Source organism: Mobula birostris, chromosome 14 (genome assembly GCF_030028105.1).
Source record: "Mobula birostris isolate sMobBir1 chromosome 14, sMobBir1.hap1, whole genome shotgun sequence".
NCBI classification, from domain to species: domain Eukaryota; kingdom Metazoa; phylum Chordata; class Chondrichthyes; order Myliobatiformes; family Myliobatidae; genus Mobula; species Mobula birostris.
In genome coordinates, this window is record NC_092383.1 from 56,754,197 (window position 1) to 56,779,394 (window position 25,198).

At 42.4% G+C, this 25,198-nt stretch overlaps 1 protein-coding gene across 1 annotated transcript in view; it reads left to right on the plus strand.

The window, feature by feature from the left end:
• Window positions 1-402: 402 nt before the first annotated feature.
• LOC140209497 (adenosine receptor A1-like) overlaps window positions 403-25,198 on the plus strand; it is a 64,224-nt gene continuing 39,428 nt past the window's right edge. The window contains exon 1 of the mRNA XM_072277741.1: window positions 403-1,171. Coding sequence (XP_072133842.1) covers window positions 813-1,171 — 359 coding nt within the window. The 5' untranslated portion in view covers window positions 403-812. The remainder of the gene's footprint in view (window positions 1,172-25,198) is intronic.

Consider the following 25,198-nt stretch of genomic DNA (forward strand, 5'->3'; position numbering starts at 1 on the left):
ATTAAACCAAAGGCACCCACTTGATAATAGCGGACTCGGGAAGGCACTCTCAATAAACCGCAATGAGACACGCCGTCAGAGCAGCACAACGCCAAATTGGTTTCTGATTCTCTCTCTCTCTCTCTCTCTCTCTCTCTCTCTCTCTCTCTCTCTCTCTCACACACACACACACACACACACATACACACACACACACACACACACTCTCTCGCAGACACATACACACACACATTCTAACAGACACACACACACACACTCACACACTCTCTCTCTCTCTCTCTCTCTCTCTCACACACACACACACACACACACACACACACACACACTCACACACGCGTGCGCGTTCGCAGACCTGACCCACTGATTAGATGACTAGTTGCAGTTCCCAGCAGATAGCGTCGCCGCAAGCTGCACTTCGACCCTACACCAAATCCGAATGTGGGAAGTAAGAACATGTCAGCCAAAATAAAAAGGTTTTGCGGACAGGCTTGACACATTTTAAAGGGGCCAGTGAGAGATGGGTGAGCGGCTGCCTTCGATCTCGTTAGTTGGAGCTGGGACCTGGCCAGCTGACAGGACTTGCGTACAGTGCGAGGTGCAAGTGCCCTTTCCGAGCTCCGTATGGCAGCGGCACTTGTACAGACAATTAGTCCTCTGTCGGTGACCACATACATTGGACTGGATCACAACCGATTTCCTTAAAGTGAAATTGAGCCCAGGGAACAGAGAAAGGGCAGCGCGGATCCTCCGCCTCCTGCCCCTCTCAGGCCACAGATAAATCGGGTCTCGGCGCCTTTTCGTCCAATGCAAGGATGACGGCAGTACGGGAAGGTGAGGCCGGGATCTCTCCCTCACTGGTGATCTACATCGGCATAGAGGTGCTGATCGCTATGGCCTCCGTCCTGGGCAACGTGCTGGTGTGCTGGGCGGTCTGGATCAACCGAGCACTCCGAGAGACCACCTTCTGCTTCATCGTCTCGCTGGCCCTGGCTGACATCGCCGTGGGCACATTGGTAATCCCCTTGGCCATCACTATCAGCATCGGGTTGAAGACCCACTTCTACAGCTGCCTCCTCTTCTCCTGTACCGTCCTGGTTCTGACCCAGAGCTCCATCCTTGCGCTTCTGGCCATCGCCATTGATCGATACCTTCGAGTCAGGGTCCCCACCAGGTAATGTGCCGCTTCCTGTGATCATTCTTTATTCAGCTAGTGGAAGCGAGTGAAGGAGCCCGTGTAATTACTCCGAGAGATACCTTGCCCGCTACTTCAAGGGCATTCCAGCCTGGGGGAAGGCGAGCGGCGTCTGTTCACGCTGGGTTGATCGCAAGGGCAGCTCTGATATCACGGTGCCGTTGCTATTTCTGTCGCACTTGTTCATTCACAACTCTGAAAGAACGAAACAAAATCCGCAGCAATGGATTTTCGCCATTGTGGATTTTTGTTTCTTCCTCCTGGCTGGGTCGTGTCCCCCAGTTGCCCGCTGTTCTCCCCTCCCTGAAGCAGGGTTTCGATCCCAAGCGTCGGCAATTCCTTACTTTCCGCCCTCACCCGCCCTACAGATGCTGCGCGACTTTCTGAGTTCCTCCAGGAGTTTGCAGCAATACGGAAGGTTGTAATCTCAAACATGAAGGGATCCATTATCCGTTTAAATCCGCTGAGTTCCTCGTTTGTTGCTCTCCCTCCCATCCCATTTGACATAAGACATTGAAACAGAATTAGGCCATTCAGCCCATCGAGCCTGCTCCACCATTCCATCATCTACCCTCTTAATTAACCTCTTTCTATCCTTTGACCCCCGTTTTATGGAGAAAATATTACACCCTTAATAGGCATCACCAATTTATGGTTTAATTAAAAATCCTTCAAAATAATTCTGAGATGTGGGGGTTGTGTTTAAGTGCTTAAAGTTGATTGATACACAAGAAACGCTGCTGGTTCTCAGAGCGGGGAATTAGGACTGCCTGGTGCAGTTATAAGATTAGGGAGCTACTCTCCCTCGGTTTCTCTTCAAATACGAGGCGTGCCGGCGAAGCGGTGGAGCGGAGTCAATTTTTCTGTAGATTCATTCTGTTCTAAACCGTGCGTAATCTTTGGAGTTGAGTTCCGCCGTGTCTGTGTTTTTCAACGCGGAGCATTTCAATGTTCTCATTGAGATATCCCTCCTGCACTGCGAGCGCGGTAGGACGGGACAGCCGCCCTTCAGGTCTCCACGCTGGCGAGTTGTCACAGTTCTCTGAAGCGGTTCCGTTAGCCGGCAGCGTTTCGGAGTTGTTCGCTTCCCAGTGCACTAACATTGTAACCCTCAGCGCCGGTTTAGGAAATGCGGCACCAGCAAGTTTCATTTTCAAGCGGGGGCGAAGAGACACGTGCAATGCATTTTGTTTTAGAGATGCTGAACTTGCAATCTCTCTGAGAGCTTTTTTGTAGGACCATTCAGGTTTCTGATTTCATTCACTAGGTGTTACGAGGGAAACAATTAAAGCTATGACAATCTGCTGAGGAATTGAGCATTCTTTGGTTCTCCACTATTCTCACTTTCATTCATAGTTTTGTTCGAAAGTAGATAATGTGCATATTACAAATATCCATAAATATCTGTGTTTTTTTCCCCCTCCAGCTTTGGAAGCTGAAGGGAGATCTTATCCTGAAGGACAGAGGTAAAGGTAAAAGGTCACTGACTTCTTGCCAGGTTAACGGAGACCTGAGCAAGCAGTATAGATTTAAGGTGAGAGGTGAAAGCATCTAAAGGCCAAGGTTTTCACAGCAGATGTGGGCATGTGGAATGAACTGCCAGAGGAAGTGCGGCCGGCAGGTATAATTACAATGTTTCAAAGCTCTTTGGACAGGTGGATTGATAGGAGCGGTGGGATATGCAGTGGGACAAGCAGAGGGACCACCTCTGGTAAAAATGGCCCCCTTCTATGCTATTTGACTTGAAGTAAATAACAGGTATTTAAAACAAATAATATGACTAAAAGCCTATAAATGGGCAGGACAAGATGAATAATGTGCATGTGACCATGAGATACAGGAGCAGAATTGAGCCATTAGGTCCACTGAGTCTGGTTTCATTTTTCTTTTTTCAACCCCGTCCTCTCACCTTCTCCCCGTAACACTAACTTCCTTGCTAATCAAGAAGCTACAAATCCTTGCTTTAAATACACACAATTACTTGGGCTCTGTAACAACAAATTCCACAGTTTTGTCACCTTCTGCTTGAGAAATTCCTCTTGATCCCAGTCCTAAAGGGAAGTCCCTTTATTAAGGCTGTGTCCTTCTATTCCTCGTCTCTCCTAATGATGGAAACAACCTCTCCACATCCACTCTATCCAGGCCATCTCATTTGGCTTTTAAAAGACCTTGTTACAAACCTAGTGAATGCAGTCATTTTTGACCTTCCAGGTGTTACTAGGCTTCAGAACAATAAACAAACACTGGAAAGTAAAAATCATGGCTGATGTATTATCTCTCTCAACCCCATTGTCCTGACCTCTGTCCATAACCCTTGATGCCCCAGTTAATGAAGAACCTGTCAACTTCCACCTTAAATATACCCAAATGACTTTGCCTGCACAGCTGTCTGTGGTAATGAACTCCACTGATTCACTCTGGCTAAATAATGTTTCCCTCTTCTATGTTCTAAATGGACATTCCTGTATTCTTTTTCAATTTTTTTATTAGTTTCATAATGATATAAACATGACATGGTAGTAGTACAAAGTTATTGGGAGTGCATTGTTATAATTAACATGAATGATTACAAAGCTAAATAATACTTAAATGATAAAACTCCCAATCATATAGGATACCAATGAATAATATAAAAGAAAGAAAAATGTCTAAACAAAAATCATGAAAAAAGAAAACTGATATAATAACCCCCCCCCAAAAAAAACTAATCTAAACAGAATTAATCAACTAAACTAAAAAAAAAGACCTGGGTTGTTTTAACATCGTAAAAAATGGGAGAAAAGAAAATCTTAGTGTCAACGACTCTGTTCCTCTCAACTGACACTACAGAGAAGTAAAATAAGTTTGGAAATGGTCAAATTACATCATATGAAAATGCTGAATAAATGGCCTCCAAGTCTTTTTGAATTTAATGGAAGGGTCATAAACAGCACTTCTAATTATTTCCAAATTTAAACACAACGTAGTTTGTGAAAGCAATGAAATATGGTAGGAAGATTAATCTCTTTCCAATTCAGCCAAATGGATCTTCTAGCCGTTAAGGTAAGAAATGCAATCATCCGACGAGCTGAAGAGGTTAAATGATTTGATTCTATCATTGACAACCCAAAAATAGCAGTAATTGGGTGACGACGTCCCTATATTCTGAGGCTGTGCCCTCTGGTACTGGACTCCACCACTATAGGAAACATCCTCTTCACGTCCACTCTTTCGAGGCCTTTCAGTATTCAATAGGTTTCAATGAGATCTACACACATACTTCTAAACTCTCATAAGTACAGGCCCAGAGCCATCAAACTCTCCTGATACATCAACCTTTTTCATTGCAAAATCATTTTCATAAACCTCCTCTGGACCCTCTCCAAAGCCAGCACATCCTTTCTTAGTCCACAATGCTCAAATGTGGACTGACCAATGCTTTATAAAGCCTCAGCATTACATCCTGCCTTTTGTGTTCTAGTCCTCTTGAAATGAATGCTATTTTTGCATTTGTCTTCCTTAACACCGACTTAACCTGCAAGTTAACCTTTAGAGAATCCTGCATGAGGGTCTCTGCACAGGTACCTTTGCAGCTCGGATTTTTCAATTTTCTCCTCGTTTAGAAAATGTTTTGTGTCTTTATTCCTCCTGCCAAAGTGCATGACTATGCATTTCCCTACACTATGTTCCACCTGCCACTTCATTACCTATTCTCCCAATCTGTCTAAGTCCTTCTATTGACACCCTGCTTCCTCAACACTACCTGCTGCTCCACCTATCTCCGTATTGTCTGCAAGCTTAGCCACAATACCATCAATTCCTTCATCCAAATCATTGACATATAACATGAAAAAGAAGTGATCCCAACAACAAACCCTGTGGCACACCACTAGTCACCGGCTGCCATCCAGAAAAGGCACCCTTTATTCCCACTCTTTGCCTCCTGCCAGTCAGCCAATCTCCTATCCATGTTAGTACCTTTCCTGTAATGCCATGGGCTCTTATCTTGTTAAGGAGCCTATTGTGCAGCACCTCGTCAAAGGCTTTCTGAAAACCCAAATAAACAACATTCACTGACTCTCCTTTGTCTATCCTGCCTGTTATTTCCTCAAAAGATTCCAACAGATTTGCTAGACAGAATGTCCCCATGCTGCCTTTGGCCTATATTAACATGTGCCTCCAAGTACCCTGAAACCTCATCCTTAGTAATCAACTCCAGTCTCTTTCCAACTACTGGTCAGGCTAAATTGCCTATAATTTCTTTTCTTCTGCCTTCCTCCCTTAAAGAATGGAGTGATATTTGCAATTTACCAGTCCTCAGGAACAACTACAGAATCTAGTGATTCTTGAAATATTATGACTAATGCCTCCACAATCCCTTCAGCTACCTCTTTTAGAACCCTAGGGTGTAGTCTATCTGATCCAGGTGACTTATCTACCTTCAGCTTCCGAAGCACCTTCTCCTTAGTAATAGTAATGGCAGTTACTTCTGCCCCTGACGCTCTAACATTTCTGGCATACTGCTAGAGCCTGGCATGCAACAGTGGAAACTCACTCAGCAAAATACTTATTAAGTTCTTCTGCGATTTCTTTGTCCCCCATTACTACCTCTCCAGCATCATTTTCCAGTGGTTCATTATGCACTCTCGCTTCTCTTTTGCTCCTTATACTGTACGTGCGTGGAATAGGCTGCCGGCGATGGTTGTGGAGGCGGATACAATAGGGTCTTTTAAGAGACTCCTGGACTCATGGAGCTTAGTAAAATAGAGGGCTATGAGTAACCCTAGGTAATTTCTAAAGTAAGTACGTGTTCGGCCCAGCGTTGTGGGCCGAAGGGCCTGTATTGTGCTGTAGGCTTTCTATGTCTCTGAGAAAAACTTTTGTATCCTCTTTTATATTATTGGCTAGCTTACCTTTATATTTTTATTTGGTTTCTGTTGCTTTTTTAAAGCCTCCCAATCTTCTACCTTCCCACTAATTTTGGCTATACCTGTATTATATGCCCTCTCTCTCACTTTTATGCTGTCTTTGACTTCCCTTGTCAGCCACTGTTGCTTCATCCTTCATTTAGAATCCTTCTTCACCTTTGGGATATATCTTTCCTGCACTTTCCGAATTTCCCCCAGAAACACCAGCCATTGCTGTTCTGCCATCACCGTGCTTGAGGAACTTACCCTGAAGCTCCAGTCCATGGTGTGGGCCAGTCCACTTCCCTCCAGCACATTGTTTCTTGCTCCTGAAAGTAGAAAGCTTGCCCACAGTACTCAAGAAAGGAGAAAAAGTAAAAGAACCATTCTATTCTATCTATTCAACCATTATAGACAGCCACCCCATCTATTACCCCCATCATTACACTGCACTGTATGATGTGTAATGATGGGGGTAATAGGTGTTTACAGTATAAATACATGCCAGTATTTATGTATTTCTGCACATTTTATTCGATATCCGTACTTTAGCCTCTAACTTTATTTTATGTCATTCTTTAACTTTTATAATTGTTGAACGTTGTAGCTTTTCATTGCATGCCATGCCTTGACCAACACCCCACAGCAAATTCCTAATACATACACAGTAAATATATACGACAAATAAGATTTATCCTTGAGTTGATCTTTGAGTCGGACAATGGACAAGTTGGCTCACAACCTGTAGCCAAAGAACAAGCTGAAGGGATAATTATTGGGAGTATGGTGAAAAGACATTTAATAAAGCATAATGTAAATTGGCATTGAAAATGAATTTATGACTTATAAGGTGGATAAGAGATAAGTTTACCTATAGTGTATCTGGATAGAATATAGAACATAGAACACAGCACAGGAAGAAGCTCTTTGACCTGTTACGTTGTGCTGAGCCAATTAAATTAGTAATTAAGTGGCCAACTAAACTAATCCCCTGTACCTACACAATGTCCATAGCCTTCCATTTTCTTCACATTCTTGTACTTACCTCAATGTCTTTTAAAAACCTCCAATGTATTTCCCTCTACTATCATCCCAGGTAGCGCATTCCAGGTGCGGTGTAATCCTAATGTCCTATACACCTCCCTTGAAGTTACCCTGTCTCCCCTTAAATGTATGCCCTCTGGTGTTAGACATTTTAACCCTGAGAAAAAGATGTACCCTCAATGTAAGGGTAGATTGAATTTGAGTTGAGGATTACTTTTTGGAAAGGAAGCAGAGACTGAGAGAAAACAAAGACTTTACACTGGCAAGTTGAACTCATGAGTTACCACAGGGAACAGGGAGCCCAGCCTCTTGTAACCACATGAGCAAATTAGATGAAAGTGTTCAGTGAACTTATCCTAGTTTGCTGCCTATTTTAAGCGACAGACCAAGAATATGTAGGAAGGAGACAGTGTGAGGAAATGAGAAAATTATTTCCTTGGTGGCAAATGTGAAAAGTAGAATGGCTTCAAAACAGTGAACTGGGAAATCTTTGTAATTTGCAAGATCTATGTATCCTCTGTCATGAATCACATAAAAGTACTCCTAGCAATCAACAAAGCAAATTGGATTATTACTTTAATTTTAAAGAAATTGATTATGAAAAGATTTACTGAGATCACACTGAAATTGCTTGGTAATGGAAGATTGTGTAGACTAGAGTCCTATCCCTAGACTTTAGAAGAATCAAAGATGATCTCATTGAAATGTATAACATTTACAGAGTAAATGCAGAAAGGAGAGCTTAGACCAATAAGACACAATCACAGAATGAAGGATTGCATATATACAGTTGAAATGAGAAGCAATATCTTCATTCAGTTCTCAGTCACTGCGCACATTCAGGACAATTTCCAGCATTAGAGGGAACGCATGGGAAAAAAGTAGGAAGGTAGAGACGAGGGAAAAGATTGGGAAGGTAGAGACTAGGGAAAAGAGTGAGAAGATAGAGACTAGGGTAAAAATCAAACATGGCATGGGACAAGTGAATTAGAAACAGATACTAGAAGAACTCGGTAGGTCAAGCAGGATCTATGGTAGGTTGACATTTTGGGCCACCAGGAGCCGAATTAGCTAATTCAGTTGATATTTCTTATACCCCATTTCTACTTGTTTCTACTGTGTACTTGTATACAACTAGACAAAACTGTGACATACACAAACTATGATTTTTTTCCATTCACTAGTTTAACCTTGAATTGGACAGACCTTGATGTGTTATTAAGATTTTTAAAAGTTCAGAAAATCACTTTACCCATAGAACAAAAATAGTTCTTTTAATGTTTGATTATTATCCAGGAGTTCCAGTATGTATTGAAAGTTTTGCTTTTCTTGGCAATTGTTAAGCTCAAGATTCACACTAGTTCTAACTGCTCCTATTTAGCTCATTGGGGTTTTGTGTTTACAAAAGATGTCAATGTTAATATACTAATTGGCACTAAATTACATGAGCCTAGCAGAGCCAAGCAGACAGACTGGATTCATGGTAAAATTCCACTACTGTGCAGCTATGAATGATCGCACAGGGTTTGAAATGTGGTACATTGATGAGGTATATAGCAAAATCTTTGGTCACAGTTGAATACACATCTCTGATAATGACACTGGACACATCCAAAATATACAATAAATAAATTAATTGTGATTAATTTCACAATTAAAGTATAATTGCCATTGCATTGTACAAGGAGAGAATTGCTAGGTTTTATTGTACTTTTTAAAATATTACATCATAATAATTTATAACAACAAACTGTGCAATCGTCACCTCCGTCACCTTACTTTTTGATTTGCCTCAAGAAATTTTCTTCAGTTCAACCAATAAGTCCTCACTGCATTGCATTTCCTGAATTTGTAAGTTACTCTTTCATACTAATTTTTTTTGAAAGGAACATTTAGGATATGCTAAACTTTAAAGTCTGCAAGTGCACAGTGCTGGACTTGTTTACAGTAATAGGAGACAAGTTACTTAAATGCTGGATGTACAAAGCTCCTGAATACCTCAATGTCTCTTTCAGGGGACATGTTCACCCTGATAACAGGCTTTGCATGATAACGGCCTAAAGTAGACCAAATCAGTGGATCCTGATATTCATAACATGAGTACAATACCTCAAGTAGATCACTATTTTCCACTTCCAGGTTTTAAGCTCTGTAGCTTCTCTGCTGTTCTCATTGCAATAATCCTGATTGAACACCATGTCTCTCTCTGACCATGGAAGGCCAGGTATAACTTGGAATGTGTGAGTATAGGCATTGCTGAAGGGACTCATACCAGCCAAGTCTCAGCTTAACAAGATCATTAAAAAAATGAAACCTATCTGTGTAGTGATAGGAAAGTGGGGAGGTTAAGATGAATCTGTTTAGACCTTGGTTAATCCACGCTTATACTGAAAACAGTTATGGTATGCACATAATAAAAATGATGGAGAAGCAGAGGGCACAGAAAAGATCTATAGAGATTATACCAGAAATCTAAGGGGATACACTCCAGGAACAGACTGGCAGGATTTTATTTTGTGCAAATCCAGCAAGGAAACCAAATAGAAATCTTTGTAATGGAATTTTTTAGGGTACAGAAAGTGACAGTGTGTCAGTTTGTGGGATGGAGCATAACTAAAAGCCATCAAAATAAGATAGTCACCAAGAAGTTCAGAAGGTAATTTAGAAGACGCTTCTTGAGAAGTAAAAATTAAATTTATTGTCATATGCACAAATGCAATGAAAATCTTACTTGCAGCAGAATCACAGACAAGTAAGATCATATAAGCAGTATTCACAGGAAAAGAAACATAAATTGTTCACAATGTTTACAAGAAAAAAGAAACACAAGAGGTTCTGCAGATGCTGGAAATCCAGAGTATTACACACAAATGCTGGAGGAACTCAGCAGGTCAGTCAGCGTCCATGGAGGGGAATAAACAGCCTACATTTCGGGCCCAGACCCTTCATCAGGACTCAGAAAATTAGAACAAAAAAAAGTTCGGAGTTTAAGTGCAGAATGATCAAGGCAGTCATAATGTTACTAAACTGTTGTGATCAGGGTTTTGATGATCAGTTCAAAAACCAAGTACCCCCAACAGTAATCCTGTGCTCCCAGTTGCAAGCCATTTGCACGTTGACCTATCTGTCCTCAACTTCCTCTACTGCCACGGTGAGTCAAAGCAGAAAACAGAGGAACAACCATTCATATTCTGCTTGGGTAGTCCACAATCTAAAGACACGGACATAGAATTTTCTAATAACCTGTAAGCACCCCCACTCTCCACCCCATTCCTTTCACTCTCCTTCTGATCCACCAGGTCCTCTCACACACCTTCCTTCCGACACACTTGCCCCTCAGCTCGTTACCCAGTTTTCTTCCCCTCCCCCATATGGTCCCATCTGCTTATTACCTGTATACCCAACCCACTCAGGGCTCTATGCCTTGACTCCTTTTTTCCCATCTGCCCAGCAACCCTCCCTTATCTGGCTCTTCTTATCCGTTTCCCTAATCTGCAGTCTCCACTGATCACCTCCCAGCCTCTGACTCCACCACTATCAACCCAGATTCACTTATCACTTGTCAGCCCTCACCTATGACTATTTCGTCTTTACCCTCTCAGCCAGTAGAATGTCAATCCAAAATATTGACTATCCCTTTGCCCCCACTGTTCCCGCCTGAGACACTGAGTTCTTCCAGCAGCTTTTTTAACTCCAGATCCCGGCATCTTGCATTTCCAGTAGAAAGTTCTACAGATATGTTAGATGAGGAAAGAAGAATAGAGGTCCAGCATAAACCTGGATATAGTTGTGCTGAATGGCCTGTTTCTGTTCTGTACGCAATTCTATGCACTGCAGACTCTTAAGCTTTGCTTTGAGTGATGTAACCATCTTTCAAAAGCTCGTGCTGGTACCTTCTTCACAATATCCAATGTAGAATGCCAGCTAGTTAAAATAACGAATGCTGGAGATTCTTGTTTCTGCCAGTTGCTCTATTTCTAGTTGTGTGCTCTTAACTAGATTGCATTTAAAGTGGTTCACAGATTCTCTACCTTTTCTCAGATTACTTCATTACTTTATGGAACATTACTCTATGAGTGAAGTGATCAATGTGTTTAAAACTTATACTGCTGTCTGCTGTGATCACTGTGCTATATATATTCTGTTAGCACGAAGTGTTGTTACCAGTATTCTATTTGTGTGCAAATCAAAGAAATTATCTGTAATTTTCATCTTAATATTTCACTTCTGTTTGTGGTCCTGTTGATATCATGACCATATAGGGTCAGTTAGATGAACGGTAACTCCAGGAGGGCTGTGACACCTCAAGGATGCTCAGTAATCTCCAAAGCAACAGCTACTGCATTTTACAGAACCCTCAAGCCTGTTAGCTTTATCTTTTAGTATTTTTCATTATTCATGATCCAATTGTTTCTTGTGAGCACAGACTTTTTGACTATTCTGAAAATGCAGTTTAAAGAACCTCATTTGGCCATTTGCCATTTACAGTGTAGAATGGGCTGGCATTCACAGTGAACAAGTAACTATAATACTGTTTAAACCAGGGGATGGCAGCAATCCTGAAATTCCTTTCAAGCACTCATTCATATTGGGCAGGATTTATTTGATGTTGTTGGTAGATCATCCACAGCAAAGTATTACTTAAAATTGCCAACAATCCTGTATTATACAGGATTTACAGTATCTGAACATAAAGTTGTCTGACCCACAGGATACCATGAAACCAGCAGAGGTTGTGGGATGGGGCTGGGAATGTCAGATGCCTTTATAGCAGTGACTGTCCATATTGTCAACCAGTTTATCCCAGTGACCTGGAGGAGTCCTGTGGAGACTGCACCTGAAGATTGCAGATAAGGATGCTATCTGCTCAGTCCATCAGTCCCAAGCAGTGCTGAGCCTGGGGCTCACTTGATGTCAAATCCAGGCATGATCTACACAGATTTTCCTTTTCAGAGTTTACAATTCTGGCCATGATGAGTCTGACTTTTGGTTTTTCCAATTCTCTATCCCTACACGTACTTATGAAAAAGAGCTGACTTTACCAACAGTGTTTTGGCTCATGTCACTCTATATCTTTCCTTTCCATGAACCTATCCAAATGTGGCATAGTAATATAGTGCTTAGCATAACAGTAGAATAGGGTTGGCAACCGAACTCAATACTGCCTCTGTCTGTAAGGTGTTTGTACATTCTCCCTATGATTGTGTGGGTTTCTTCTGGGGGCTCCGGGCTTCTCCCACAATTGTACAGGTTAATAGGTTAATTGGTCACATGGGTGCAATTAGGCAGTGTGGTCTCATTGGGCAGGAAGACCCCATCACTGTGCTGTATCTCTAAAACAAGTGCTGTAGTCTGTTTCTGCTACTGTATTGTTCTTGGCAAACTATTCCATTTGGCCACCACTCTCTTTGTTATGTTTTATAACTCCAAAACTAATCAAAAGAAAAACACAGGAGCCTGGGATGAACATGTACGCTTCATTTTCTCCTTAGTGAGGCACACACGGATGATGTGGTGGTGTGATGACATATGCTATTCACGTACTTTTACATATAACCCGTAATGAATTATGTAAACAAAGAATACTTAACCAAAGAATATATTTACAATATCACTCAACTATTACTGAAACACTATATAGACAACACACCAACTTCCAACTTGTCAAACTTCTGCCATCTCCAGAGGGTTCCTGCTACCAACATATCTTTACCTCCCCCAGCCCTTCACTTCAGCAAGGAAAGCTCCCTCTGTGATTCCCTTGTCCATTTGTCCCTCCCCAATAATCTTCCTCCTGGCACTTATCCCTGCAAGTAGCCGAAGTGCCACACCTTCCTACTCACCTCCTCCCTCACCTCCATTCAGGGCCCCAAGGAGTCCATCCAGGTGAGGCAACACTTCACCTGTCAATCTCCTGGGGTCATCTATTGACTTCAGTGCTCCCGATGCGGCCTCCTCCACACTGGTGAGAGCCGTCATAAATTGGGGAACCACTTCATTGGGCACCTGTGCTCCATTCACCAATAGCGGAGTTTCCCAGTGCCCAGACATATTAATTCCAATTCCCATTCCTGATCTGACATGTTGGTTCATGTGCCATGATGAGGCCATGCTCAGGGTGGAGGAGCAACACATTATGTTTCATCTGGGCAGCCTTCAACTTTATGGCATAAATATTAATTTCCCCTTCTGGTAAAGAAAACTCCTCCCCTCCTCTTCTCTTATTCTGCATTCTAGCCTCTTACCTCTTGTCACCTGCCTATCAGCTTCCTTGATGCCCCTTCCTTCCCTTTCTCTAATGGTCCACTCTCCTCTCCAGTCAGATTCTTTCCTCTCAAGCCCTTTACCTTTCCCACCCACCTGTCTTCACCTATCACCTTGCTAGTCCTCTTTCCCCTCCCACCACCTTTTTATTCTGGCACCTCCTCTTCCTTTCCAGTCCTAAAGAAGAGTCTTGGCAGAAACATCAACTATGTTCATTTCCATAGCTGCTGCCTGACCTGCTGAGTTCCTCTAGCATTTTGTGTGTGTTGCTTTGGATTTCCAGCAGAATTTCTCGTGTACGCAACACTCCTCCCTGCCTTGCTATAAACTCCAAGACAGGAGCAAGTTTGTAAATTTGGCAAAGGACATTGGGAATGGAGAGTGTGGAGTGCCACGGGTGAGGAGTGGGACAGGTGGCAGAGAAGGAGTACCAGGAGCGGACAGACCCAACCCTGAGACTCCGGACAAGGTCATTTGATTCCAAACAATTGGTTTATTGATTATTACAGAATGCTTCTCTGGTGCTTCCTGCCCCTTCCCTTCTCCCTTCCCCTTTTCCCAACATTGCTTTGCCTCTTCCTGCTCCGCTCCTACTCTCATTTCACAATAGAGACCCATATCAGAATCAGGTTTACCATCAGTCAGGGAGGGTCACGCTGCTTGGCAGGAGAGACTATGGCTGTGAAACAACCTTAGGTTCTGGGGCCTCCTCTGTGGTGGTTGTAGGAGTTGACACTGGAACCACCAGAAGTGTGCTGGCAGCTCTTCAACTTTCTTCTGTGACAATTGACTCTGCTTTCCTCAGCTGATTGATGTGTTGTCTCCAGATGACATCAGATGCAATCTCCACTGTGAGGAAGTGTCCACTTCTGTCCAAGTACCCCATTTTGATTGCCTCCATTGCCCCTCTCCAGGACTGCTTATCCAGGAGTGAAACATCGAACCTCCTTGTTTGAGGAGCCCCCAATTTGTCTCAACTGCTTGTCTTCATACTCCTTCCAAGATTGGTTTGAGAGCACGAGGGATGACCCAGGAACAGCTTAGCTGATGCGTTGTTGGTTGTGGAGTGTGCTACATTGTGATTTTCAAGGAGGAAATTAGTGATTTTCTGATTCAGTGTCAGTACAGTGTGTCTGATATTACTTGCAGTGTGTTCTTTAGACTCTGGGCAAACACTTCTGCCAAGCCATTTATAACTGGTTGATACTGTGCAGATGTCTTGTTCCATTCATTTTCAGGAACGACTGAAAATGTTCTGCAACAAACTCTCGCCCACTGTCACTGACTAAATCCTTGAGAAGAGGCCTCTTTTGGGGCAGGAGTGAGCTGTACAAAAAGGACGGGTTGCACTTAAATCCCAGAGGGACCAGTATCCTGGCGGGGAGGTTTGCTAAGGCTATCGGGGAGAGTGTAAACTAGAATTGCTGTGGGGTGGGAACCAAACTGAAGAGAAGGAGGAAGAGGTGGTTGGCTCACAAATAGAGAAAGATTGGAGAAAGTGCAAGAGGGAGAATAGGCAGGTGATAGATTAGAGACTCACTCAGACCAACGGTTTGAGATATGTCTATTTTAATGCAAGGAGTATTATGAATAAAGCAGATGAGCTTAGAGTATGGATCAGTACTTGGAGCTATGATGTTGTGGCCATTACAGAGACTTGGATGGCTCAGGGGCAGGAATGGCTACTTCAAGTGCCAGGCTTTAGATGTTTCAGAAAGGACAGGGAGGGAGGCAAAAGAGGTGGGGATGTGGCACTGTTAATCAGAGATAGTGTCACAGTAACAGAAAAGGAGGAAGACATGGAGGGGTTGTCTACGGAGTCTCTGTGGATGGAAGTTAGGAACAGGAAGGGTCAATAACTCTACTGGGTGTTTTTTATAAACCACCTAATAGTAACAGGGACATTGAGGAGCAGATAGGGAAACATTCTGGAAAGGCATACTAATAACGGGGTTGTCATGGTGGCAGATTTTAATTTCCCAAATATCGATTCCTAGTATGAGGGATTTAGATGGGTTGGTTTGTTAGGTGTGTTCAAGAAGGTTTCTTGATACAATATGCAGATAAGTCTACAAAAGGAGAGGCTGTACTTGATCTGGTATTGGGAAATGAACCTGGTCAGGGGTCAGATCACACAGTGGGAGAGCATTTTGGAGATAGTGATCACAATTCTATCTCCTTTACCATAGCGTTGGAGAGATATGAACAGACAATTTAAGAAAATGTTTAATTGAATAAAGGGAAATATGAGGCTATCAGCCAAGAACGTGGAAGCATAAATTGGGAACATATGTTCTCAGGGAAATGTACAGAAGAAATGTGGCAAAGGTTCAGGGGGTACTTGCATGGAGTTCTGCATAGGTCCATTCAAATGAGACAGGGAAAGGATGGTAGGGTACAGAAACGGTGGTGTACAAAGGTGGTTGTAAATCTAGTCAAGAAGAAAAGAAGAGTTTATGAAAGGTTCAAAAAACTAGGTATTGATAGAGATCTAGAAGATTATAAGGCTAGCAGGAAGGAGCATAAGAAAGAAATTAGGAGAGCCAGAAGGGCCTTGGCAGACAGGATTAAGGAAAACCCCAAGGCAGTCTACAAATATGTGAAGAGCAAGAGGATAAGACGTGAGAGAATATGACCAATCAAGTGTGACAGTGGAAATGTGTGTAGGGAACCGGAAGAGATAGCAGAGGCACTTAATGAATACCTTGTTTCAGTATTCACTTCGAAAAGGATCTTGGTGATTGTAGGGATGGCTTACAGTGGACTGAAAAGCTGGAGCATGTAGATATTAAGAAAGAGGATGTGATGGAGCTTTTGGACAGCACCAAGTTGGATAAGTCACCGGGACTGGAGGGGATGTACCCCAGGCTACTGTGGGAGGCGAGGGAAGAGATTGCTGAGCCTCTGGCGATGATCTTTGCATCATTAATGAGGACAGGAGAGGTTCCAGAGGATTGGAGGGTTGCGGATGTTGTTCCCTTATTCAAGAAAGAAGATAGAGATAGCCCAGGAAATTATAGACCAGTGAGTCTTACTTCAGTGGTTGGTAAGTTGATGGAGAAGATCCTGAGAGGCGGGATTTATGAACATTTGGAGAGGCATAATATGATTAGAAATAGTCAGCATGGCTTTGTCAAAGGCAGTTCGTGCCTTCCAAGCCTGATTGAATGTTTTGAGGATGTGTCTAAACACTTTGATGAAGGTAAACTAGTAGATGGATTTCAGCAAGACATCTGACAAGGTACCACATGCAAGACTGATTGAGCAAGTAAGAGTCATGGGATCCAAGGAGACATTGCTTTGTGAATCCAGAACTGGCTTGCCCACAGAAGGCAAAGAGTGGTTGTAGACTGGTCATATTCTACATGGAGGTCAGTCACCAGTGGTGTGCCTCAGGGATCTGTTCTGGGACCCCTACTCTTCGTGATTTTTATAAGTGACGTGGATGCGGAAGTGGAGGGATGGGTTAGTAAGTTTGCAGATGACATAAAGGTTGGAGGTGTTGTGGACAGTGCTGAGGGCTGTCAGAGGTTACAGCAGGACATTGATAGGATGCAAAACTGGGCCGAGAAGTGGCAGATGGAGTTCAACTCAGATAAGTGTGGGGTGCTTCATTTTGGTAGGTTAAATATGATTTCAGAATATAGTATTAATGGAAAGACTCTTGGCAGTGTGGAGGATCAGAGGGATCTTGGGGTCCGAGTCCATAGGACACGCAAAGCTGCTACGCAGGTAGACTCTGTGGTTAAGAAAGCATACGGTGCATTGGCCTTCATCAACTGTCGGATTGAGTTTAGGAGCCAAGAGGTAATGTTGCAGCTATATTAGTACTGTGCTTAGTTCTAATTGCCTCACTACAGGAAGGATGTGGAAACCATAAAGAGGGTGCAGAGGAGATTTACAAAGATGTTGCCTGGATTGGGGAGCGTGCCTTATGAGACTAGGATAACTGAACTCGGCCTTTTTTCCTTGGAGCGACGGAGGATGAGAGGTGACCTGATAGAGATGTATAAGATAATGACAGGCATTGATCGTGTGGATAGTCAGAGGCTTTTTCCAGGGCTGAAATGGCTAGCGCAAGAGGGCATAGTTTTAAGGTGCTTGGAAGTAGGAACAGAGGGGATGTCGGGGAAAGTTTTTTACGCAGAGTGGTGAGTGCATGGAATGGGCTGCCATCGACGGTGGTGGAGGTGGATACAATAGGGTCTTTTAAGAGATTCCTGGATAGGTATATGGAGCTTAGAAAAATAGAGGGATATGGGTTACCCTCGGTAATTTCTAAGGTAGGGATATGTTCGGCACAGCTTTGTGGGCCGAAGGGCCTGTATTGTGCTGTATGTTTTCTATGTTTCTGACAGATCAACAGTATGCAAGGCTGTATGGAGGCTATTGGAACACTTCTGGCTACTTAGTAGCTGCATCCACTACTTGTAAGAAATTTGTGCCTATAAATAGTTTGGCAAAATCCACATGAATCCTCTGCCAAGGCAATGCAGGCTATTCCCAGGGATGGAGAGGCACTGCTCTTGGCATCTTCTGGATATGTTGACATCCTGAACAGTGCATGATTCACCAGGTTGATTCCAGAAATGAGGGGGTTAGACTATGAGGAGAGATTGAGTCACCTGGGACTGTACTCTCAGGAATTCAGAAGAATGAGAGAAGATCTTATGGAAATATATAAAATTATGAAAAGGATAGATTAGATAGAGGCAGGAAAGTTATTTCCACTAGTAGGTGAGATTAGAACTAGGGGACATAGCCTCAAGATGAAGAGAATAAATTTAGGAAGGAGATGAGGAGGAACTGCTTTTCGCAGAGGGTGGTGGATCTGTAGAATTCTCTGTCCAATGAAGCAGTGCAGGCTACCTCAGTAAATATATCTAAGACAAGGTTGAATAGACTTGATAGACTTGAATAGACTGGGCTGAGAAGTGGCAGATGGAGTTCAACCCAGGTAATAGTAGGGGGAGCCAGAGAGCACTGTGAGGGTCATGTTTTTTGACTTCTCCAGTGCGTTCAACACCATCCGCCCTGGTCTGCTGGGGGAGAAGCTGACAGCGATGCAGGTGGATGCTTTCCTGGTGTCATGGATTCTTGATTACCTGACTGGCAGACCACAGTACGTGTGCTTGCAACACTGTGTGTCTGACAGAGTGATCAGCAGCACTGGGGCTCCACGGGGACTGTCTTGTCTCTTCACCATTTACATCTCGGACTTCAACTACTGCATGGAGTCTTGTCATCTTCAGAAGTTTTCGGATGACTCTGCCATACTTGGATGCATCAGCAAGGGAGATGAGGCTGAGTACAGGGCTACGGTAGGAAACTTTGTCACATGGTGTGAGCAGAATTATCTGCAGCTTAATGTGAAAAAGACAAAGGAGCTGGTGGTAGACCTGAGGAGAGCTAAGGTACCAACGACCCCTGTTTCCATCCAGGGGGTCAGTGTGGACATGGTGGAGGATTACAAATACCTGGGGATACGAATTGACAATAAACTGGACTGGTCAAAGAACACTGACGCTGTCTACAAGAAGGGTCAGAGCCGTCTCTATTTCCTGAGGAGACTGAGGTCCTTTAACATCTGCCGGACGATGCTGAGGATGTTCTACGAGTCTGTGGTGGCCAGTGCGATCATGTTTGCTGTTGTGTGCTGGGGCAGCAGGCTGAGGGAAGCAGACACCAACAGAATCAACAAACTCATTTGTAAGGCCAGTGATATTGTGGGGATGGAACTGGACTCTCTGAAAGGTGGTGTCTGAAAAGAGGATGCTGTCCAAGTTGCATGCCATCTTGGACAATGTCTCCCATCCACTGCATAATGTACTGGTTGGGCACAGGAGTACATTCAGGACTCATTCCACCGAGACACAACACTGAGCGTCATAGGAAGTCATTTCTGCCTGTGGCCATCAAACTTTACAACTCCTCCCTTGGAGGGTCAGACACCCTGAGCCAATAGGCTGGTCCTGGACTTATTTTCTGGCATAATTTACATATTACTATTTAACTATTTATGGTTTTATTAGTATTTAATTATTTATGGTGCAACTGTAACGAAAACCAATTTCCCCCGGGATCAATAAAGTATGACTATGACTATGACTAATGAAGAAAAGGCAGGTAGGTGGAGATGAGTCCATGGTCAGATCAGCCATGATCTTATTGAATGGCAGAGCAGGCTCGATGGGCCAGATGACCTACTCCTGCTCCTATTTCTTATGTTCTCATGTTCTGATCTATCCCAGGCCATCAGACAAAGCTTCAAGCCAACACTTTCATTTTGACCATGCCTGGATGACCGGCAGGTAGCTTCTCCAACACTTGAGCTCTCAGCTTGGATGTACAACTCTCAATCCCCATATAAGGGCAACCCCCATCAAGGGAAAGTTCATCCTGGCTCAGGTAAAAACGGGGAAACTGGAACTTCTGCTGCACATTCCAGACATTTTGGCTTGCCATGTGGACCTGAGACAGTGTGGGGTCCTTTCTAGTTTTCCTTCGGATCATCTCTGCCATAATAGGGAGAGTTTTGATTTGCATTAGGGAGAATACATCAAGCAGAGTGTCCCCTTTTGTAAATTTTTCAGATAGTTTCTTTTCCAAGGATAAACAGGTCAGTTCATCAGCATTTCCATGATTAATTGTCTTCTTGAATTCAATCTTGTACTTTCGTCCTCCAAGAAATAGAGACGGTCTCTGCATTAGTGCTGCTGCTGTTAGTGAAGTACCCTTCTGCGGGTTGAAAATGGACACCAGTGGTTAATCAGTAATGAGGGTAAACTCACTCCCATACGAGTATGGGTTAAAAGATTTTCACCTCAAAACAGACTCCAGAACTCTTTGTCAATCTGAGCATAATTTTTCTCTGCAGTGCAAAAGATATGAGGCATTCACTTCCAGAAAGGTTAAAAGGTTCAATCACTCATAACATGTGACATGACTACACTTATACCATGAAGTGAGGCATCACAGGCAAGCTTCACTGGGTAATGTGGATCATAATGTGTGAGTCACTAGATCCCTTATCTTTTTGAAAGCTACCTCACAGTGTTCTGCCTATTGTCATTTCTTCTTGATCTGTAGTACTGAGTTCAAGGGGTGGAACACAGTGGCCAGGTTTGGCAGGAACTTGTTATAGTAATAGACAAATCCTAAAAAGGACTGCAACTGTGATTTGTCCTTTGGCCTTTGGGTATCCACCACTGCTTGAATTTTCTCAGCATACTTGTGTAATTTTTGTACATCTATGGTGTGACCACAATAAGTGATGCTTGGTTTAAAGAATTCACACTTATTGTATCATGCTCTGAGACCATACTCTTTTAATCCTTTTAACAATGTCTTAAAATATTTGTATATGTTTCTTGTCATCCTTACCAGTAACAATGATGTCATCCAGGTAGCACTGAGTGCCTGGGCAGCCTTTCAGCACCTGGTCCAAGGTTTTCTGCCAGAGTGCAGGTCCAGATAATACTTCAAAAGAGTATTAAACCTATTATTGCATTAAAGCCCTTTCTGAGTGTCTATGGGGAGAAGCACTTTGGATTCTTCCTCCATCTTCATCTGTAGATATACCTCAGCTAAATCCACTTTGCTGAAGTGTCTTCATCCAGAAATATTTGCAAAAATATCTTCTATCCTGGGCAGAGGTTATTGATCTACTTTCAGTGCTAGATCAATAGTAACCTTAAAATCACCATAGATGCTGACGAACCCATTCTTCTTTGCTACTAGGGCCACTGGCATTGCCCATGGGCTCCTGTCAAACTTTGGAAAAAATTCCTTTAGCCTCTATGAGATATAGCTCACTTGCTACTTTATCATGGATGGTGTAAAGAACCGGATGGGCTTTGCAAAACTTGGATGTGATACTTTGATTTATCACAATTTTACCCTTGACATGTTTGAGTTTTCCAATGCCATTCTCAAACTGCTGCGCTCATCCAGAAGCTTTCTTAATTCACTTACAGTTGACTCTTTTGGCAGGGAATGAGGCATGCAAATGGTGGATTAAGCTGCAATCAAGTTGTAGTTGTCTCAACCAATCATAACCCCACAATGCTGGCCCTCCTGTTTTTACCATATACAAGCTCAATATAGCTCGTTGGTTGTTCTATCTCATTGTTAAGAGTGTCACTCCCACATTATAAGTTCTTCATAATAAGTTCTCCATTATAAGTTCTTAGTTGGATATCAGCAGGTTTCAGTTCCATAACTTTGAAATGCTTTTCAAGTTCATTTTGTGGCATAACTGAAACAGCCATGCCAGTGTCCAATTCTATTTTAATTAATTTGCCGTTCACTTCTTGTGTAAGTCACATTGCTTATCTATTGTTATTTTTCACATTGTAAATCTTAAGGCTAGTCAGTCCTGTGTAACTCTCGTCATTATTAAATTTTTCATCAACAGCATACAGTTTAGTGCTCTATTTGAAACTGTAATTTGAATTGCTATCTTTTTCTTTTCCCTGTGCAGTCCATTTATTTTTTTCTGCCCAGCATGCTCTGTGTATGTAAACTACATTGTTGCATTTTCTGCACATTTTGCCTTTAAATCTGCATTGGTCTGGTGTATGTGAGCTCCTGTCACAATGCCAACATGATTTGTTTGGCCAGCCCACTTTCTAATTACAGGTTGCATTTTCATTCCTGACTGCAACTCAATTGCGCATCTATCTGCTGTTTCCATTGTTATGTAATCTCAACTGCTCTTTTAAATGTGAGTTGTGCTTCAGTTAAGAGCCATTTTCAATGCTTTCTTGTAAGATTTCCATAAACTAAATGATCTCTCAGTGTATCATTAAGCCAATCATTGAACTGAAATGCTCAGACAATCTCTTCAATTCAGCAACGTATGCTGAAATGGACTCCCCTTCTTTTTGATTCTGCTAATGAAGCGTATAGCATTTTGCAATCAACAATGGTTTCAGAACTAAATGCTCCTGCCTTGCTTTCACGATATTAGCCAAGCTGATTTTGGCTGCTTTGGTTGGAGCAGTTAAACTAAGCATGTTTTATGCTTTTCCACTTATTGCACTGGGCAAAACTGGCAGTCGCCTTGCAATGGCTAATTCAAAGTACTGCTCAATTCACTTAATATACTCCACCCGGTTATCTCTTGTGCAATTGAATATGTCTGCCTTCTGATGTAGCCAGCTGCTACTGCTGTTTTATAAATTTACTATTATTATTACCTGATGCTCACTGCTTATCTCGTGAATTTCATCTGTTTTCTGCCTTTTTTTAAAACTCAACTGCCTCTCTCCTTTTCTGAAGAAACCTCGTGTTGCACTTTTTAAAATTAAATGTTTTGCTGTGCTTCAACAGGCAGGTAGTTGTCTCAGGTTCATTCTCAGAATTACCTTGTTGCCACTGCTATGTTTTGTCACTCCCCTGGCTCCTCGCGACGAGGCCATTGATGAGAGGTGCTTGATATTGTGTCATGACCTCTCATCCAGACATAGTAAAGGAGACATTAAGGAATGATCTTTGTACCTTACTGTCTATGCTCTGTCGGGGATTTCACTGATCAGGAATAAAATTGAGCTTGCTATTGAGTATCCTTATTGACGAGTACAACTCAGAAAGAGGCTCTTCGGACCATGACGTCTGTGCAAAGATCTCAAAATCACTCTGTATATCATTAAGTTTTCATTGGATCAACAAACCATAGAGGTTTTTCGATGAAATGGTTTAAAGATTGTAACTTCATTGCTTTATCTTCCAACATCCTGGCAAGGGTTGTTCTTTGGGCAAAAAAAAGGAGAAAGCAGATGGTTTATCAATGTCACCCAGTTCATGGTGCATCCCTGCTGATTGATAAGAAATCTGATAGGCAGAAAAATGTTAACAGATGAAACATATCAATTAATTACCTTGCATCGATGATGAACTCTGTGAGCAGATTAGACCAGATGGAAAGTTAATATAAGTAATCCTTCTCCTGTCTGCTGCCCACCCACTCCACAACTACAGCTTCACAAGCTTTCCCATTCTACGTACCAGTTGCCCAGAATTTTAAATACCAAACTTTTAGCTGCTGGTCAGTTTATATTTTGTTGGAAGCTCCAGGCAAAGGGTGTTCGCTTTCTATGAGTCAATTCCAGTCAGAACGAGCAATTACTCGCCTGTCTGGTTTCTAATTGTGATTTCTTCCTTCAGTCTAGACTGAAAGTAGCATCATTCTCCCAAAAAAGGTAAATGTGCTTTCGCCATGGTTCAATCCATGCCTTATCATTTCATTCTGATACAGTATCAGCAGAAAAAGTTGAAGAGTGTTTGAATAACTCAATTTCACAGGCAGACTTATCAGATAGATAGTATTCTATTGCAGTGGTTTAGCTATGAAGTAATTCTTTGCAACAGGGAAGACGTGGATGGCCCACATCCCTTGGTCTGACCCGCTGCCATGTTTGACTCAGCACCACTCTAGCCTAGTGCAGCACAGTAGGAGGGATATCTGCAAGCCTCCAGGCTCGTTTTGCAAGGGTCTTAAGTGATGAAACCCAAGTTTCCTCCACTTCCGAAGGCCTTTGACATGTGTCAAAGGCATTTTCACAAATTATAACTGTTGCTAATATCTTTTGACATTCAATTGCAGTTTAAATGCATTGAAATTAATTTTAAAAGAAAGATGAATTTTAAAAGACAATAAATTTAGCCGAAACAAAGTAGTCTAAATTGATTAAGAAAGTGAAATACAGAGTAAGTAAGTCAACAGCAGAGTGCTGGTCAGAAGCAATGACACTTGAGCTCTAACAGGGCTGTAATTTCCATATTGCTTGATGACAAAACTGCTACCCATATCACAAACCCGATATAAAACTATTAATTTAAAAAATAAAGCTTAATCTGGAGCAAAATAACTGAATAAAAGGAAAAAGAAACTAATGGATAAAGCAACAGGTGAGATTAACAAGTCAGAACACTTTTGCAGAGATCCAGCTGAATAATTGCTGTACGATATTAACACGATTCAACTCAATAAACATTCCAGTGAAGGAAGTCTCAAGTTCTGAATCTGCACAAGTGCTTAAGGTGTTTTTTTTAAAATATAATTTGCCACTTTAAATCAATTTGGAGCAAAGCAACGATATCATCTCCTAAACCTTTATCCCATGTTTCTATGTTTCATTACTCCCTCCCTCCATACCACACCACCGCCCCCACACCCTCACCACCATCTTCTTCATACAAAGAGAGTTGCATATTTGGAGTGAGTTGCCAGGTATAGTGGCTGAGGGGGGCACATTAGCAAGATAAGCAAATGGATAGAAGAAGTTTGGAAGGCTCTGGCCAAAGGCAGGCAGATGGGACTACCTCACTGGGCAAGACAATCAGTATGAACACAGTATGTTTCCATGTTGTATAAGAGTTGGTCCTTGACCTGAAACCTAGATAGTTTCTCTTTATCAAATTCTGGCTTGACTGGCTGAATTCTTCCAGCATTTCTGGTTTTGTTTCACATTCCAGCACCTTTAGTTTTATTTGCCTTCCAGCAACAATTCTGACTCATTCAGTATCTTTAATGAGCAAAGTACCCCAAGGAGACGTTTCACAGGAACGTTTACAAAGAAAGAGTCTGGCACCAACCACCAAACAAAAAAAAGATGTTGGGTTAAGTGACATAAAGATTGATCAAAGTGGTAGCATTTAATTCATCTATTAAAAGAGACAGAGGCATTTCAGAAAGGCATCGCAAGCTTTGAGCCTCAGCAGAATGCTGAATGAGTGGTACGTAGGTTAGTGCTTTATCCTGTTTTATTCATTGAGAAAAAAAAGAATGTTCAAACACTCTAGAGAATGA